Genomic DNA, 16471 nt, shown 5'->3' on the forward strand with positions numbered 1-16471 from the left:
CAATTGGGCCATGAAATCCATGATATCTTGCTTTTCACAGTTTATAACAGCTCTGAAAATCAGAAAAGGACAAGGGGCTTTGGTCCCCTACAAATGAGAAAACTCAAAAAACAGAAGGGAGTTGCTCATCATAGGACTTGTTTGTCTCCGAGTGAGTAAACGATCAGACACTAAGATAGAGTATCAAAGAACTAGAGAGAAGCCTAGAAGTGACACCAGCTGTTAGACTGGAATGAGTCAAGTATTTGAAGCTCCAAGCTGAGTCTTTAATAGCTTATATGCTGTAGGCAACAATCACAAACTATTCACAACTTCCAGCAAACCAAGAAAACATTCTTCCTTTTTGACAACTACAAACCCTATTACTCACCTAAGTATCTACCAAGTAATCACCTATATAGCACAATGATGCTTTATGCTAGCTTGGACCCTGTCATTTCATATCACCTTAGATATTGATGTGCTTAAGAACTTATAGTCTTGATTATGATGAAGCACAGAACCTGTTCTTTAGCACATAAACTCAAAATGACTTAAAACAAGGAGACTACTGATCAGCAGTTGTACAGTTCCCGGTCAAACAGAGAGCAAATATGCTGACAAGGCTCTATGGATGCTGGCAGACAGCTGGTACCCAGAAGCTTCAGGGAACAGAGACATACATCTAGCACAAAGGTGCAAAATCTACTTTGGAAACCAGGAGTCACAACAGAAAAAGGAAAAGCAAATGTATGAACATTCCAATTATATTAAAAAAAAAAAAGTGAAGCCTCAATTTCTCCCTTAAATATGAACACTGTGCTTTGGCCACAACTGATTCCCAGAGGTGTAGTCAAGGCTTTGTCCACAAACTGTCCACATATCTGTTTTTCTATATTTGTCAAAACATTAGACAATTTGCTTCCTTGGTTAAAAAATATATTTAAATATATATTAATACAAAGTCTAAGAATGAATTTCAACTTGAGAAATGGAAGATATATCGAAACAGAATTATTTTTTTAAAAAAATGAAGTTTGAAATAATTATGAACTAAAGAAATGTTTACATTTTTAAGGTCTAGCAAAGAGTCAGTGAACTTCTGCCTACAGGCTGGCTACTTGCTTTTGCAAATGAAGTTTTATTGCACCATAATTATGCTCATTCATTTATCTATTCTTTGTGGCTGCCCTTGTGTTACACCTGAATTGAGCAGATATGACAGACACCTTTTGGCCTACAGTGTCCAAAATATTTACTACCTGGGGCCTCCCTGGTGGCGCAAGGGGTTGAGCACTGCAATATGAAGCAATCCGCAGCCTCTGCAGCATGAGTTCGATCTCTGACCAGCCAGGGAGCTACCCACATGGCGCAGCAGACCTCTCCTGGCTCACCCGTTGCTCCCTCAGCAGTGTATTTCAATCAATCTGCCTGTTCTGTTCCCCACTCTGTCTCTGGTGAATCCTCTCTGGCCTGCACCCCAGCTCTTGTATGCATAAATAAATAAATCTTAAAAAAAATTTACTATCTGACCCTTTGCAGAAAAATATATCCACTCCCAAAATACATGAATTATAATAGATAAACACAAACCTGGAGGAGTAATAAGGGTTCTTCTATGTTCTTTACACCAACCAACTGGATGAATGTGTGGACTAGCTGCTTCACACCTGCAGGTTATATAAATTAAAAATTTGTATTAGGATAAATCCTCTAATACTAGTAAAAGTAAAAAACATTAGAGATCATGAACACTTATAGAGTTCTATCTATTAGAATCTAATTTGTAATAAAAATTTTGCCCAACATTTTTATATTTATTTAGCAAAATTGCTAAAAGGATTTCACTCTTTCAATATATTATAAAAAGATTTTTATTTAAAATATCATCTAGATTTGACAACAAGCAAATAGTTCTCCCCCACACACACACTTTAATATATACTGTGACTGAAGAAATATAGTATATATTTGAAGAAATATAGTATATATTTAAAGCTAATATAACTAAAATTCAAAATTTCCATCATAAAAATCATTTGGAAAAAAAATGTGTATACATAAAGAATCATGTTTGTTCCAATAATTATAACTGTTTTGGTGGAGTCAGCTATGGAAAAGGGTAAAACTGGAACAGAGAGGGCTTAAGAGAAAATGGAGGAGAGAAGATGGAGGCAGTTCAGAAAAAGGTTTAAGAAATTCTGATTTACAAGGAAGTTTGGAAATGAGACATCTGATAGCAAAAGGGAATTTTGTTTTTTTTAAGTTGGGAGATGTTTTGGGGAACCTGGTATGGACATAAATGGAAAATCTCTATACTATTTTATAAACTTAAAGAAAACTTTAGAAATGATTCAAAATAAAAGTTATTTTCAAGATGACAGAAAATATTACCCCAATTTAATGTTAATTTTCCTCAAAGCTATTTTGGCAGGAAATACCTTTACGTTTATAAAGGTAGGTCTTCCTTTATTCATTTGTGCTCTCCGACCCACCCTCCCCCAAATGATTATCTTCTTAATTTACATATTAGGGTTGCATCTGTACATGTCATTTAGAAATATGAAAGGAAAACAAGTACTGTTGGTCAACACCAAGTTCACAGAGCCAGTGGTACACTGCTTACAACACATTTGCATACAAGATGCTTTAATACACAATTCCCTGAGATGCACTTTGTCATAAATTGTTTAAACAGGCTATGGAGTTGCTATTTCCAAATATTTGCTATTTCCAACTATACTAACCTTTCCCTGACAATCATTAAGTTATGAGTTATTACTAATGATAGATTGCCTGTATTTTAGAGAAATTTTTAGGGAAAGGTATAACTCCACATAGTGTTCATTATAAATTAAAAAATAACAAATACAAAACAGTTGTTTATTTTTTTTCTTTCTACACGACAACTATCAAGTACTTTTTATATTTATTTGCCAGGTTCATGATGAAATTGAGAACAGTCAATATTACTGGGGCTTTCAATTTTATTAGACGTCTCTGACAATCTTGTACTACTTGAATCTGACATAAGGTTTTAATAAGGTCTAAATGCTGTTCTGAATCACCATTTGAATTATACAAGGAAGTCATCTCAGTAGAGAAAATAAAAGTAGTCCCAATTTTATCTACTTTACTTAATACTTTCAAATAAGCAAACAACAACTCATAATTGCAATGAATTGAAACACTGTGAAATCCTTTTTGCTACCATTGTAAAAGAAGACACCTTAGTCCCATCTAGTGTTCAAAAGCAGAAATGTAACCAAAAAGAGAGATAATAAAGAACAAGTAAAAGCTGAAAATTTTTCAAATTGTTAATTGCTGTACCCGTCCTTTCTTTTGGGGGGATTTTTATGTATCTCATTAGAGAAAGCCCATTTCAAAAAAAATTTTTTTAAGCAATTTCACAACTAAGTGCAAATTAATCATGAAGAATGCCAAGATCCAATCAGACCTAGACTGGTAGATTTTAAAAGGGCCAGAAACCAGAGACCTAATTCACACAAAACCCATGTTTAAAATATAAGGCTAAAGTAAGCAGACATTAAGATCCTTATTTTATGGGAACACAAAGAGGTTAAGTGATTCGCCAAGCCCTTGGGTTGAAAAGAAAAGAGACCCAAGTTTTATTAGTCCCAAAAGCCAAACAAAATTAATGCACATGATCTTGGCTCCACAGATCTAGGTAGAGCATCCAAAAGGAACATTTCAAGACACATATAGAAGGAAAACATCAGTTTTTATTTCAAGCCATAGTGGTGTAAATTCTCTGAAGAAACACAGGACACACTTGACCTCTCCCACCCCCCAAACCAGAGCATGACGACTCTCAATTTATTTGCTTGGGTCCCATCGTGTCAGCTCTTCAGGGCGTCCATCATTCTGGGTTTTATTACTCAACTTTATCCTCATGAGGCTCAGTAATCTACTTCTCCTTTCCATCATTAATTATTCAATTCAAATCCCATTCCCCACAGTAGATTTTTTAAACATTATTAATTTTCTTGGAGCTTAAAACCTGATTTTTCACTGACACTGTGAAAATTTGGAAAAGATAAAGGAGATACTCTCCCATTATACTAGTGTCAAATTTTCCTTTTATTTCTTCATTTTCTGCAGGCTGGGTGAGAGCAGAGAGTTTATTTCTCCCCCCAAGTAAGCTGCTCCTTCTGGACCTGGTGTCACCAATTTTTCAGTCTCAGAGATCTCTACTGTTTCCTTGCAGTGTGGCCTCCTTCCTTGAGTCTGAAACTTAGCTCAAAACTCTCCATGTGCAGGAAACCTCCTAAGAGTTTACCTTTTCTCTCAAGCAATAAACTACTTTGGCTTCAGGACCATGCCCCTGAGCTTGGTGTTTCTTACAGCCATCTCTTTAACCTTCTGCAAATTGCTTTCTTCTTCTAAAATTTCTTATTTTAATACCACACCCTATCAGCAGGAAGGTATTATTATTAATTCCTTTTGCAAAGGGGGCAACTAAATCTTAGATTGAAATTCTAAGGTGGCTAAAGCTGCTACCTCATTCCTTAGAGTTTTCTATTCAATAGAATGGCCTTAGTTCTAAGGCATCTATCATGAGTTCTGGTTCCCAAAGACAAGATAAATGAAAATAATATTTTCTTAAAAGGCAGGTTCCTTCTCAGTGCCTGGAGGTTAAAAGGGGCTGACTCCCATTTTGTGCTCTGCCACGAAGCCCAGTTCTCAAGGCTGTGCACTGCACAAGGAGCAATGTCCTGGGACCATGACCCAGGGAACACAACCCTGGGAACGCCGTCTTAGGAGCACAGCCCAGGGAGGATAGCCCAGAAAACACAGTCCTAGAAGCACAGCTGAGGGAGCATGTGCCAGGCAGGATGGTGGCACCCTCAGTAGATCACTTTCTTTCCAGCATCTTTAAAGTCCTTTCAATTTCAAATTTTTATGATATGTAGGATTATTCCTAAGTGTAAAGACATTCAAGGAGTAAGATAAAACAACTACCAACTACGAGTAACAAAAGCACAGAGGACACTCAGAGGCAAAGCAGTTTCATACTAATATATATTATTTTTCTTTCATAAAAAAACTTTTTCAATCCTACATAAATTTTCATGGTCTTCCTCTTTGAGAAGAAGAAATGTCTTATTGCAATTAAACATGCAACATTGCAATGTATAAATGTGTATAGAGAGTTTTCAAATTTCCACTAAGGTAAAATAAAGATAAGATCACTATCTAATTTAAAGGTGGGAAAAAATCTCATTTCCAAACTATTTTAAATTGGGAAAGGCAATCAATTTGCAATATCAATTACATACATAAGTAATTTATGCAGATAAAATTCATTTCAAAATTCAAAGATCAAAGAACATAATATTTTAAAAAGTTGGAGAAATTCCAGTACTCTTAAGCAATTTTCAATGTGCCTTAATTGCATACTAAGGAAGAGAACACACTGTATTCTTTTTCTGACAATTAACAAAATTTTATTTCAAATCAATAATTAGAAACATAAGTAAATCCTCAAGTATATTCCACCTTAAAACAATTAGTTTGTTCTCATAAAAATGTAAAATCAGAGATTGAAAATAAGATCAATTATTTTCCTCTGCTCTGTCTAAAAAAGAACCTAAGATCCTTTCTATTTTCTAGGCATTTAGCATCAAAGAAAAATGACTGTGACAATTCTTTTAGACCTCCTCATCACATTTTTCCAGAAGAATACTGATGAAGAGAATGTGATGAGGAGGTCTACAGCTTTTGTCAAATAAGCAACTTACACATTCAAAATACCATAATACCATATAATATCACAAAAACCACATTCTCCATTTTGTTTAAATCAGCCAAAAGCTACAAAAATTCTCCCTGAATGGAATCAGAACTTTGAAAAAAATGTCATTTTAATAAATTCTCGTTGTCACTTTAAAGTATCATTTATTAATAAAAGGACTGGATCCTAATCACACTGGTATAGCACATAAAACACAAGAGGAGGCTCATCTTCTACCCAGAAAAGATTAACAATATCTCTAAATTTAAAGTTTTCTAATGCATTTACATATGAGTAATTTTAAATGAAACAAAACAGCCAATTAACAGGCAATACAAAGAACAAAAGAACATGGGCAAGTAATATGACGAGATTTAATCCATTAATCCAGACTGGCTACAGTCAATAGGACAAACTGGTTTCTTCAATAAAAGTTACAAGGGGAAGAAACAGAGAGAAATAGGAATCTATAAAGTAAAAGAGATGAAGAAACATCAAAACAATCAAAAAGTGAGCCCCTTATTGGCCATGAAACAGGAAAAAAAAAAGCCTGAGACAACTGGGGAGACAGTTTCATTGAGCATGTAACTTTGTTGCATTTACAACATACCATTCCTGATAAAAGAAAAAGAATCCTTATCTTTAGACTATAACATACTGAAATATTCCAGATGAAATGCTACGATATCTAGAACTTGCTTCAAAACATTCCTGGAATTGGGATTTTAGGAGTAGGAATATAGAATACAAAGCTCGTGTGAACTGACAGTCGTTGCTCTGTGCTGGTTAGAGAAGAGTCCTCAATGATTCCAAAACAAGCTTCCCTCAAATACAGCAACATTTATACAAATTAATATTCACTTGATACTATAACATTATCCACATTTTATAAAGATTTCTGTCATGTCTCTAAATGTTCTCATTATAAGTATGCTCCAAAGGAATGAAACACTTCAAAAATGCCTTTCACCAGGAAACTGAATAGTAGTGATAAATGAACATGAATGAGGAGTGCAAAATTATGATGTCAACAGGTTAATCAAAATATGTGTTTATAAGAATTATTTTATAATTATATAATTTTATGACATGTTGCTCCTACCCCTCTATGTAGTATATACAAAAGCTATAAAGACTAAAACCAGTATTTCTCAATGTATTTTCATGTTATAAACATGAGAAATGTAAAAAATATATATATTTTCATGTTATAAACATTTAAATGGGGTAATAGCATGAAAATATGAAAGATATTAAACTATTTTTCAAAAAAAAAAAAAAGACCCTCTAAGGTAAGGGAGTAATTGTGAGTGTATGCGTACACCCACAGTTAGAAACTCATTTAAAACACAAATCATGAAATAGAGTTAAAGGGTATTATTTAGAAATTTATGCCATATGGAACAGGTAAAAAATTAAAAACATGAAATGGGAAAGAATGGGGCAAAACACTTTTATTTTTTATTATAAGCTTTGCAATACCATTGTTTTGAAACCATGTACCTAGTTTACTTGAACAAACATTGTACTAGAAAAAGCTCAGCGATGGAAAATGTCTCACCAGTAGTCGTAGCTCTCATCCCAGTTGTCAAAATGTACCAGGAAACGATTGTCCACCATATCTGTTACCGTAGCAACACAGATGAATGCAGGATTCTTTTTGTCTACAGCTTCAAGCTTCATTCCAACTCGAAAGCCTGATGGGATCACTGTCTATGAAACATACAGATTTAATTAGAGATACACACTTAACAGGAAAACCTGCACCTCTGCACCCTCTCTGCACCTCCTTCATGAAGACCTGGCAGCCATCAGTTGTATTCACAAAATTTAAAATTCATGAACCATTTTTACAGCAGAGTAGCTTTCCAACAAGCAGAAATTAGAACAATGCCTGCTGCTACACACACAGTTAACTATCTGGATCTCAAAACTAAATACCCACAACCTTACAGCATTTCATTTAGCTTAACATGTGTTTTGGTACCTGAGTTAGATGACTACTACTGGTTAGGTAACTTTTATTCACTGCATAGTTACCTTTTGGGTTTTTTTTTTCTTCCTTGATTATAGACTTAACAATGAAAATCATTTCACACAAAATATGCACCTAATCAAGTTAAAAATGTGTATGAGTCAGTACAAACTCACTCCCACTTCTGAAAAGATCTCTTGAAAGAGTACTCTACTGAAAGTAGGTCATTTCGTATATAAAAGGCTGCAAACCATTACAATTTTTACTTAGAACTACAGATACTATTTACAACAGCACTAGAAGAAATGGCTGAAAACAAAGTCATTTGAAATCTTCTATGATATAAGGAAATTCACAGATTACTGGCCATCTGCAAGAGTGAAGAAATATACACTGAAAGTCCAGTAAGATTTAGTGCCTGAGATACAGTAAAATGCAAAAGATTGTGAAGAGAACTAGCCTAATCTCAGGAAAGTGTACTTGGATGTCAGTTATGTCAGAATGAAGACTACAGATAATCTTCTAATTACTTTATGCAAAATAAGTTTACCTCTTAGTATTTTAATTATATCGCTATCATTAAAAATGTAGACAGCCATAGCTCTAAAAATGTCACAATTAGGCCCTGTCTAGCTGAAGAAGGTACAAATGCTACATGAAAATCTTTACTATACATTTAAGTTCTGTAATTATCAGAGTTCTGACCATACATATTGAGTAATCTGAGGCAGGAGAATACAGAAATAGAAACATTAATTCATCCCAGATACCAAACACATAGTTTAAGTGTAAATTATGCACTAGCGATGCACAGAATTTAAGAAGGTTCAAGCAGTTAATAAAATCCCCGATGAACTCGTCATCAGAGAACTAGACAGAGATTAGGAAATTTAGAGCTGACAGCAGGTAACTGAGTTTTCCAACTAAGTGACCTTTCGCCCTTGACGGAGAATACCTGACAAAGCAGTATTTACATTTTAAGCTACCCTCTCAGTTAAGAAAATAATAATCTGGATCATTATCTCTATTAGTTAACTAAACACACACATATATACTCTCGCTCACTCACTCCTCTAGTTCTCTAATTCAAGCTGACTTATGCTGAATTTGAATAGGCAAAGTTTCAGCTTTCAGACTGATGCCCTCAAAATAACTGGTTGACATCATTTCCTGAATGGAGGTTATTAGGAACAGATAAGAAGGTTTTTCCCCACTCCTGATATTTCTCTCAAGTTGGAAAGAAACCCATTAGTGCAACATTACTGTCTCTCTCCACCCTCTCACTCATTATTACCTGACTGGTGAGTTTGGAAGGAGGAACTGGCCATACCCTTGAGAGCAGCAGGGCATATAATTTCCATTCTGCTGCTCTAGGGGCAAGTTGTGTCCCTGTTGGAGAGTAGGTCAGCCTGGGTGGCCTGGTCCAACATTCCTGGGCTTAGATGGTAGAACAGGAAGGGCCAGTAAATCTCTTTAACTCTAGAGCTCAGCATCAAGAAGCTCATTTATTGGCAGATATAAACCATGCATGTACTCCAACTTAGCCCTTATCAGTTACAAAGATAATATTCATATTTTCCACTTGCTTACTCTTTCTTTTTTCCAATTAGATCAGAATGTGGGCAAGGAAGACAAAGTATAACGTATCAGGCCTCTTCGGAGAGGCCAACAGAGGAACATGTAATGCAAGTAATATGGTTACAGAGATCAAGCAGAAGAAAAATAGACACACAATCAGAATTTGCTTCTGTTACATTGCAAAATAAGCTGGAGTGAGATAAATCAGTCTTTGCATGCAAATCTAAGCAATGCTACTCACTAAGTAAATCCATTTGAACAACACCCATAAATAACAGTAACAGTAATATAACCAGTCCATTAATATTTTTATGCACCTTAATTTCAAATTATGTCTGTCTTTTACCATTCAATTAAAAAAAAAAGACACCCAATGTATGGCTGTAAAATAGATAATTATTCATAAAGATTTTTAAGCTAAAGTTCTAAGTTCAATAAAAATAACAGTACTCAACCAAAACAGTAAAATTTATTGTAGCTTTTTTTGTCATCACTTGTAATTTATCCTATGAGACACTCAAAAGTCACTTTCTTTGAAAGGAAAAGTATTTGGGATGTACTTACTATATTCTGATTTTCAAATAATGACTTGGGGGCAGCTTGAGCTTTACAAGTTTTTAGATAGGTCTGCCAATTAAATTCTTCTTCTTTATATCCTAGAGTAAGTGCACATAAACAGATATAGTAAAATATCAAAATATATTACATGGTTTTCCATGTCCTCGTTATAAGTCCAACAGCCAAAATCTGCAATCAAGTAATTATTTCATACAGACAAAATTGAATACATAATTTCATACCATGAACTTCAATACATGGGCTATGGTTGTTTCTAATAAACTGTATTTTTTTTTTCTAAGTCAGAATGAATGGTGATAGATATAAAGAAAAAGGGTAAGGAGATGGATACATGTTACACCATTTGGCATTTCTATCAGTGTGTTGGCAGGATGCCTCAGCAATGGGCTAGTGAGTTGGGAGGGTTAAATTCTTTATTTGTCCCTCATTAACTTGTATGTACAAGTAGAAAGCTGGAAAAATATTAATAAAACAGATAAAATCTTTGGCCTTTCACCACAAGAATGACAACTCAAGATTTATGAGATAGCATGTTGGCAAATTACAATAATGGAAATGTATTTGCCTTGATTTTTTTTACAATCTCATTCAAGTCAGTATTTCCTAAAAAAGAAATTGAGCATTTATTTCATCAGTTAGTATGCTTTCTTCTGCTTCCATTAAAACTCAACAAGGTAACATAAAAAGAACCACTGCTAATAATGCATCATTTATAAAAGGTCAATTTATATGAAGGCTTACAGATTTTCATTTGATCTGCTTTTTTGCTATGTATTTTTGTTTCTTAAAGTCATTTGAAAATGCCATTCTGCCATCTATTTTTCACTTAAAACCCAAGAATGACCATGTCCATTAAAAAGAACAGTCCTTAGTCCAAAAATATCAAATTAGTAACCTGGTTCTTTGATATCAAGGAAACAATGGTGAATGGAAAAGCTGAAAAGGGAAATAAGATGTTATTAAAAACATTAGAGATGGACTTAAAAAGATACATGTTTTTCTTGGATTTTTATGTAAAGATGAAATAGACAAAACACTGGTATACAGAAATATAAAGAACTCAATAGTAAAAATAAAAAAAATTTAACTGCTACCTAAACCAATTTTTAGTGTTATATTCTAATTATTAGAATCTACAAGTGGTGGTGCAGGCAGTTGAACAAAGCGCTGTGAAGCTGTCCGCAGCCTCTGCAGTGACAGTTCAATCCCTGCCAGCCTCGGAGCAACCCACATGGCGAGCAGGCCTCTCCTGTCTCACCTGCTGGTCCCCTCAGCAGTGTATTTCCTCAGTCTGCCTGTTCTGTTCCTGGCTCTGTCTCTGGTGAATCCTCTCACCCTCCCACGCATCTGACCTGTACCCTGGCTCTTGCATAAATAAAAAAAATTAATAAATCTTGGGGAAAAAAAGATTTTCCATATACTGAAATATCAGTAAATAAATTTTGTTGTGTTAACAAGTTAGAACTAATTTTTCAAATCAATATTATCAAGGTTAAAGGTATAACAGAAATTTGTAGCTAAATTTTGCAATCAAAATTAAGTATCATGCAAATGTTACATGTAAGTAAAGGTAAATAGACATAGTTTAATCTTTTAAGCTGGATTCTTCTTCCTAAAATTCTTTCACCTTAACAAGCACTTTTTTTAAAGATTTATTTTATTTATTTATGCAAATATAAAATCTAGCAATCTTGTGCTTTCTAAGGTCTTGCCCTGTATATCTCTGTGTACAAAATCAACTGGCTTTGAGGGCATCCCATGCAAGCATTTTTTTAAAAGATTTAGCTTATTTGTTTATGCATACAAGAGCTGGGGTGCAGGCCAGAGGTGTGGGAAGTGAGATGATTCACCAGAGAAAGAGTGGGGAGCAGAACAGGTGGACTGACTGAAATACACTGCTGACGGGAGCAGTGGGTGAGACAAGAGAGGTCTGCTGTGCCATGTGGGTCAGTTCCCTGGCTAGGGATTGAGCCCACACTGCAGTGGCTGCAGATAGCTTCTTAGTGCTGAGACTTAACCCCTTGCACCACCATGGAGGCCCAACAAGCATTTTTTCTTTTTAAATCAGAGACCAAAACTTTGAATTTGAGTCCAAATTTAGATTATAAAATCTAAATTCTTAAAAATTTCAAATTAACATATAAGAAAATCAGTGCTTAAGAATTTAAAATATGAAACAACAAAGTGATGATACCTTTTGGAGGATGGAGTTTATGACCAGTTTTCTCACACCACCCGACTGGGTGGATATCCAAGGCATCTGCATTGACCCAGAAGTCATAGCAATCTGAGTATCCATCAAAGTGCAGCTTTATCCGGTACCCACAAACCTGAAACAGACAAAGCAAACTGATTAAACAAACAATTTGTGTAGAAATTGAAAAAAAAAAATAGTATGATCAAGTATGGTATAGTCTTTGTTAACCAAAGCAGCTTTCTTAACAGCAACAAAAACAGTGAGCAAATGATAAGCTCTATGGTGTTCTGGCAACATTCCCAGTCACATTACGACCCATGGAATCAGCGTGAGGAATAATTTTTCCAAGTGTATATACATCCTCTCTCTCCATCCCCTGTGCCTTATTGTATATCACTAAGGGGACTGGCAGGGAAGCAGCTCGCCCACCCAGCTTGTATATAGTTCCAGCAGGGTCCCGGGGTGGCTTCCCTGATGTGCACTGTCTTTTATAAAAGCCCCTGTCTTTTTTTTTTAATATTTTATTTATTTATGCATACAAGAGATGGGGTATAGGCCAGAGGTGTGGGGCAGTGAGAGAATTCACCAGAGACAGAGTGGGGAGCAGAACAGGTGGATCCACTGAAATACACTATTGAGGGGGAGAAGCAGGTGAGACAGGAGAGGTCTGCTGTGCCTTGTGGGTCAGCTCCCTGGCTGGGGATCGAACTAGTGCTACAGTGTACTGCCAAGAGCTTGTTAGTGCTGAGAGCTTGTTAGTGCTGTACTGCCAAGAGCTAGTTAGAGCTTGCGCCACCAGGGAGGCCTAGCCTCTGTCTTTTATAAAGCTCCACACACAGCAATATGTGGCTGGATAAGAGAGCGAGAAATGTCAATGGATTCTCTCTCCACCAGCAGCTGAGTTGGAAAAAGAAAAGCCTCCACAATTTATACTTAGATGAGACAGAATCTGTGGAACACCAAGAACTCACTCTATATGCTGGACACTGAAGCCCTACATCTGCATTCAGGGATCTATGTGTGGGGAATTCAGAGTTAAAGGTGGCAAGGGTTTATGGGGCTTCAGCTGTGTCATGCTCTGCCTTGAGCTCTGGCAAAGAATTGCAGCCTCTCAACCCCCTTCCCACAAGACAGCAGATTTGTTCAAGAGGAATCACACATACACCAGACCTCTAAATGCTCCAGGAGCACCTGGCCTACAGAAACCTGAACAAGAAACATGAGACTGGTATATAGAGCCAAGACAATTAGCAATCCCCCAAAATAACGAAGCTATACAGTGACTATTACAGAAAGTTCTCTAAAACATGTTGTACAATTCAAGTGACAGAACAAACTACAGGATAAGTTAATGAGAAGTATTACACATGCACAAGTTCATGTGCTTGTTTATGTGTATATGTTTGCAAATGTATATGTTATTATTCATGTACACATAAATACATATACACAAAGGTATATGTACTTAAACTCTCATTTATACACACACATGGAAATTCAGTTAGAAAAAAATCTGGAAGGATATATACACCAAATATTAATGATTTCTTCTAAGAAGTGGGAGTAGAGAGAGGCAAAAAAGGAGTGATGGACTTTTTTATATTTTATCTTCCATATTATAATTATTTCAATGTATTCATACACAGACAACATCGGCCACTCAGTGACAACACCAAGAGAGATCAGAGCCCCTCTGTAAAGCCAACACTAGGAGCCCCTGCAAGTACAAACTCTCAGAAAGGGTAGGTGTTTGCCACAGGCCACACATCCACCCCTTGGGTTAGAAGAAGCTCAGGTGCTGCTTCTCCTATAAGTCTCAGAGCTCAGAAATCTACTCTGCCTCCTGCCAGCTCTCTCTGCTCAATGCCTGTGAAACAAGTTCCTCTAGTAGATAAGCTCTAGTTGCAAAGGTCATCCTGCTCTGAGCTTCTGCCCTCCCCTCCTAGATTTCTCTACTATACTTTTATGCCATCTGGAAACCTTTGCTTTGGTAGACAATCTCCTACATCCTCAACCTCCTGGCTCAAAAACTGGTCCGTTTGAAACCTTTCCTCAAGTGGAAGCTGCTCCTTCTCCCACTTTGCACTCTCCAAGGCGGGAGTGGGTTAATGTCTCAGCCACACAGTGCTCCCAGGCTCCGATATCTTTATCCCTACTTCACTGTTCTCCAATCTGCTCCTCTGAGACCTAAGCCATCTGGCCATACCAACTCCGTCTCATCTTCCTTTGCGACCCCTTCAAGCAACCTCTCTCACACATCACTAATTATCTCAGTGATGATTTACCTTCTATGGCAAGAAGTTACCCCTTATACTCATCCTTCCCTCCTTCTTGTAATAACACAAGGAAAGACTCCTCATGCCTATGGCATATACCTCCTCATATACTTGGAATCATCGCCCATCTCCTCTTTGTCAATTATCTGCTCTCTCTGTACAGTTCAATCCTCACTCCCTAGTGGCTTCTTCAGAATTCAAACACTTGCCAATCTCTTCCCATGGCAAAAAAAAAAAAAAAAAAGGCAGTAGAGAAAGAAAAAGATATTATCTTGCAGGTAAAGGCCAATTCTTCCACTCACACTCTTGGTGAGAAGGTAACAAATGATGAAAGTTTAGGGAGTACTGAGAAATAACATGCATCAAAAATTTAAAAGTCCAAAACTCTGAACCTGTCAATTCCGGGATGGAATCTACCTGTTTGCAAAGACAAACAGAAAAAGATGCTCACAAGGTACTATCTGTAAGAGAGTGACAAAGCGAAGGGCACTCAGGTGTTTATCAATATGAGAGCAATTAAATGAATGAAGGCAAGTCAGCGAAATGAGACACCACTCGGTAGTTAAAAAATTATGTATATGTAAGCTACACTGTCACAAAAACATTTTTCAGATGACAAAGCTGAGTGGAGTGAGCTAAAATAACAAACAGCTTGTGATGATATGCAGTGAAAGGTCAGGGCTGAATTCTTTTGTTTGTATCAGAAAACAGGTGTACATTTTATAGAGAGTGGGAGATGTCCCTGTCAAGACTTGATGATTCTGTGCCTGTCTCCTGTGCTTGAATGGAGGGGAGGGTCAGTTCCTTCATGGATAATGGTGACTGTCCTCAGAAGTGTGATCCTTCTAGATGCTTCCTGTGCATGTAAATTTTTGTATATGTATGTGTTTATTCTTTTTACATATATATGGTATCCAACATAATATTCTGCTCAGCACCCATCCATGGTCCACTGTGCGAACTGGTTATTATTATTCACTGCAATTGTCATCACCTAGCTATCAGATGTTACTAAGTTCTGCTGAAGCCAAGCTTCTTACACATTCACTAAGTCACTGTAAGAAAGCTATGATAATTAAAACTAATATACAAGATCATCTTATTCTCTTGAGGGGAATTTTTTAAAATACATAATGCTGGTTTAAGGGAGGTGGCAAAGAGGACGAGATTCTGAGAAGTACTCTCTGTAATATAACTGGGCTAAGATATATTTAACTGACCTGGATGATTTTTCCTGAATAATTTCATTTATTCATATACACACATACTCTTTACATTACTAAAACTCCATAATTACCATTTTACTTTAAAATAAAGATGAACTAAGCTTACCTTTATGTATATGTGTGCATATGTGTGTATAAAAAGAGAGACCTGTTCCTTATGTTAAGGAACACAGTACTGCAAAGGTCAGGACCTAGATAAAATCCTGGTTTTACCACTAGGAAGCTGTGTGGTATTACATACACCACTTAATCTCTCTATCTCAGTTTCTTTATTTATGGAACAAAGATGAAAAAAACATGAATTTTGTAAGGTTCTTGCAAAGATTAAAAAAGGTAATTTATATAAAACATTAAGCACCAAGCCTGGCAAGAAGTAAAAACAAATAGCACTCTGCACATTATTAGAACCCCTGAATTACCATTTTTTTTTAAACTTATGTATCAATTTTTTTAGCTTTATTTATTTATTTATACAAGCACTGGGTACAGTCAGAAGCGCGGGAGGGTGAGAGAATTCACCAGAGGCAGAGCGGGGAGCAGAGCAGGCAGAAGGAACGAAGTACACTGCTGAGGGGAGCAGCGGGTGGCAGAATAGGTCTGCACACTATGTGGGACCCTCGCCCAGCAGCTGGGGATCGAACCGGCGCTGCAGAGGCTGCAGGCAGCTTTACAGCCCAGCGCTCAACCGCTACGCCACCAGGCGAGGCCCCTGAATTACCATTTTATTTTAAAATAAAGATGACATTGACTTACCTCAGCCACAGTGAGGACGCAGTAAACAGACTGGTGCTCAGGGTCCACACCTTCTAATTTCATGCCAACTTTAAACCCATTTTTGTTATATGGAAATGATTGATACTAAAATGGAAAAATAACAGCAGCTTTAGTATTTGAGCCTAAATGCCT

General features: G+C 36.4%; 1 protein-coding gene across 2 annotated transcripts in view; it reads right to left on the reverse strand.

Moving 5' to 3' along the window:
* L3MBTL3 (L3MBTL histone methyl-lysine binding protein 3) overlaps positions 1-16471 on the reverse strand; it is a gene marked incomplete at both ends in the record, with an annotated part of 87245 nt that overhangs the window by 54661 nt on the left and 16113 nt on the right. For both annotated transcript variants that reach the window (XM_084227692.1, XM_084227693.1), the window contains 5 exons: positions 1573-1649; positions 7296-7447; positions 9852-9943; positions 12061-12196; positions 16319-16423. In XM_084227692.1, coding sequence (XP_084083818.1) covers positions 1573-1649; positions 7296-7447; positions 9852-9943; positions 12061-12196; positions 16319-16423 — 562 coding nt within the window. The remainder of the gene's footprint in view (positions 1-1572; positions 1650-7295; positions 7448-9851; positions 9944-12060; positions 12197-16318; positions 16424-16471) is intronic.

The sequence above is a fragment of the Talpa europaea genome (genome assembly GCF_964194135.1).
Source record: "Talpa europaea genome assembly, chromosome: 2".
Classification (NCBI taxonomy): domain Eukaryota; kingdom Metazoa; phylum Chordata; class Mammalia; order Eulipotyphla; family Talpidae; genus Talpa; species Talpa europaea.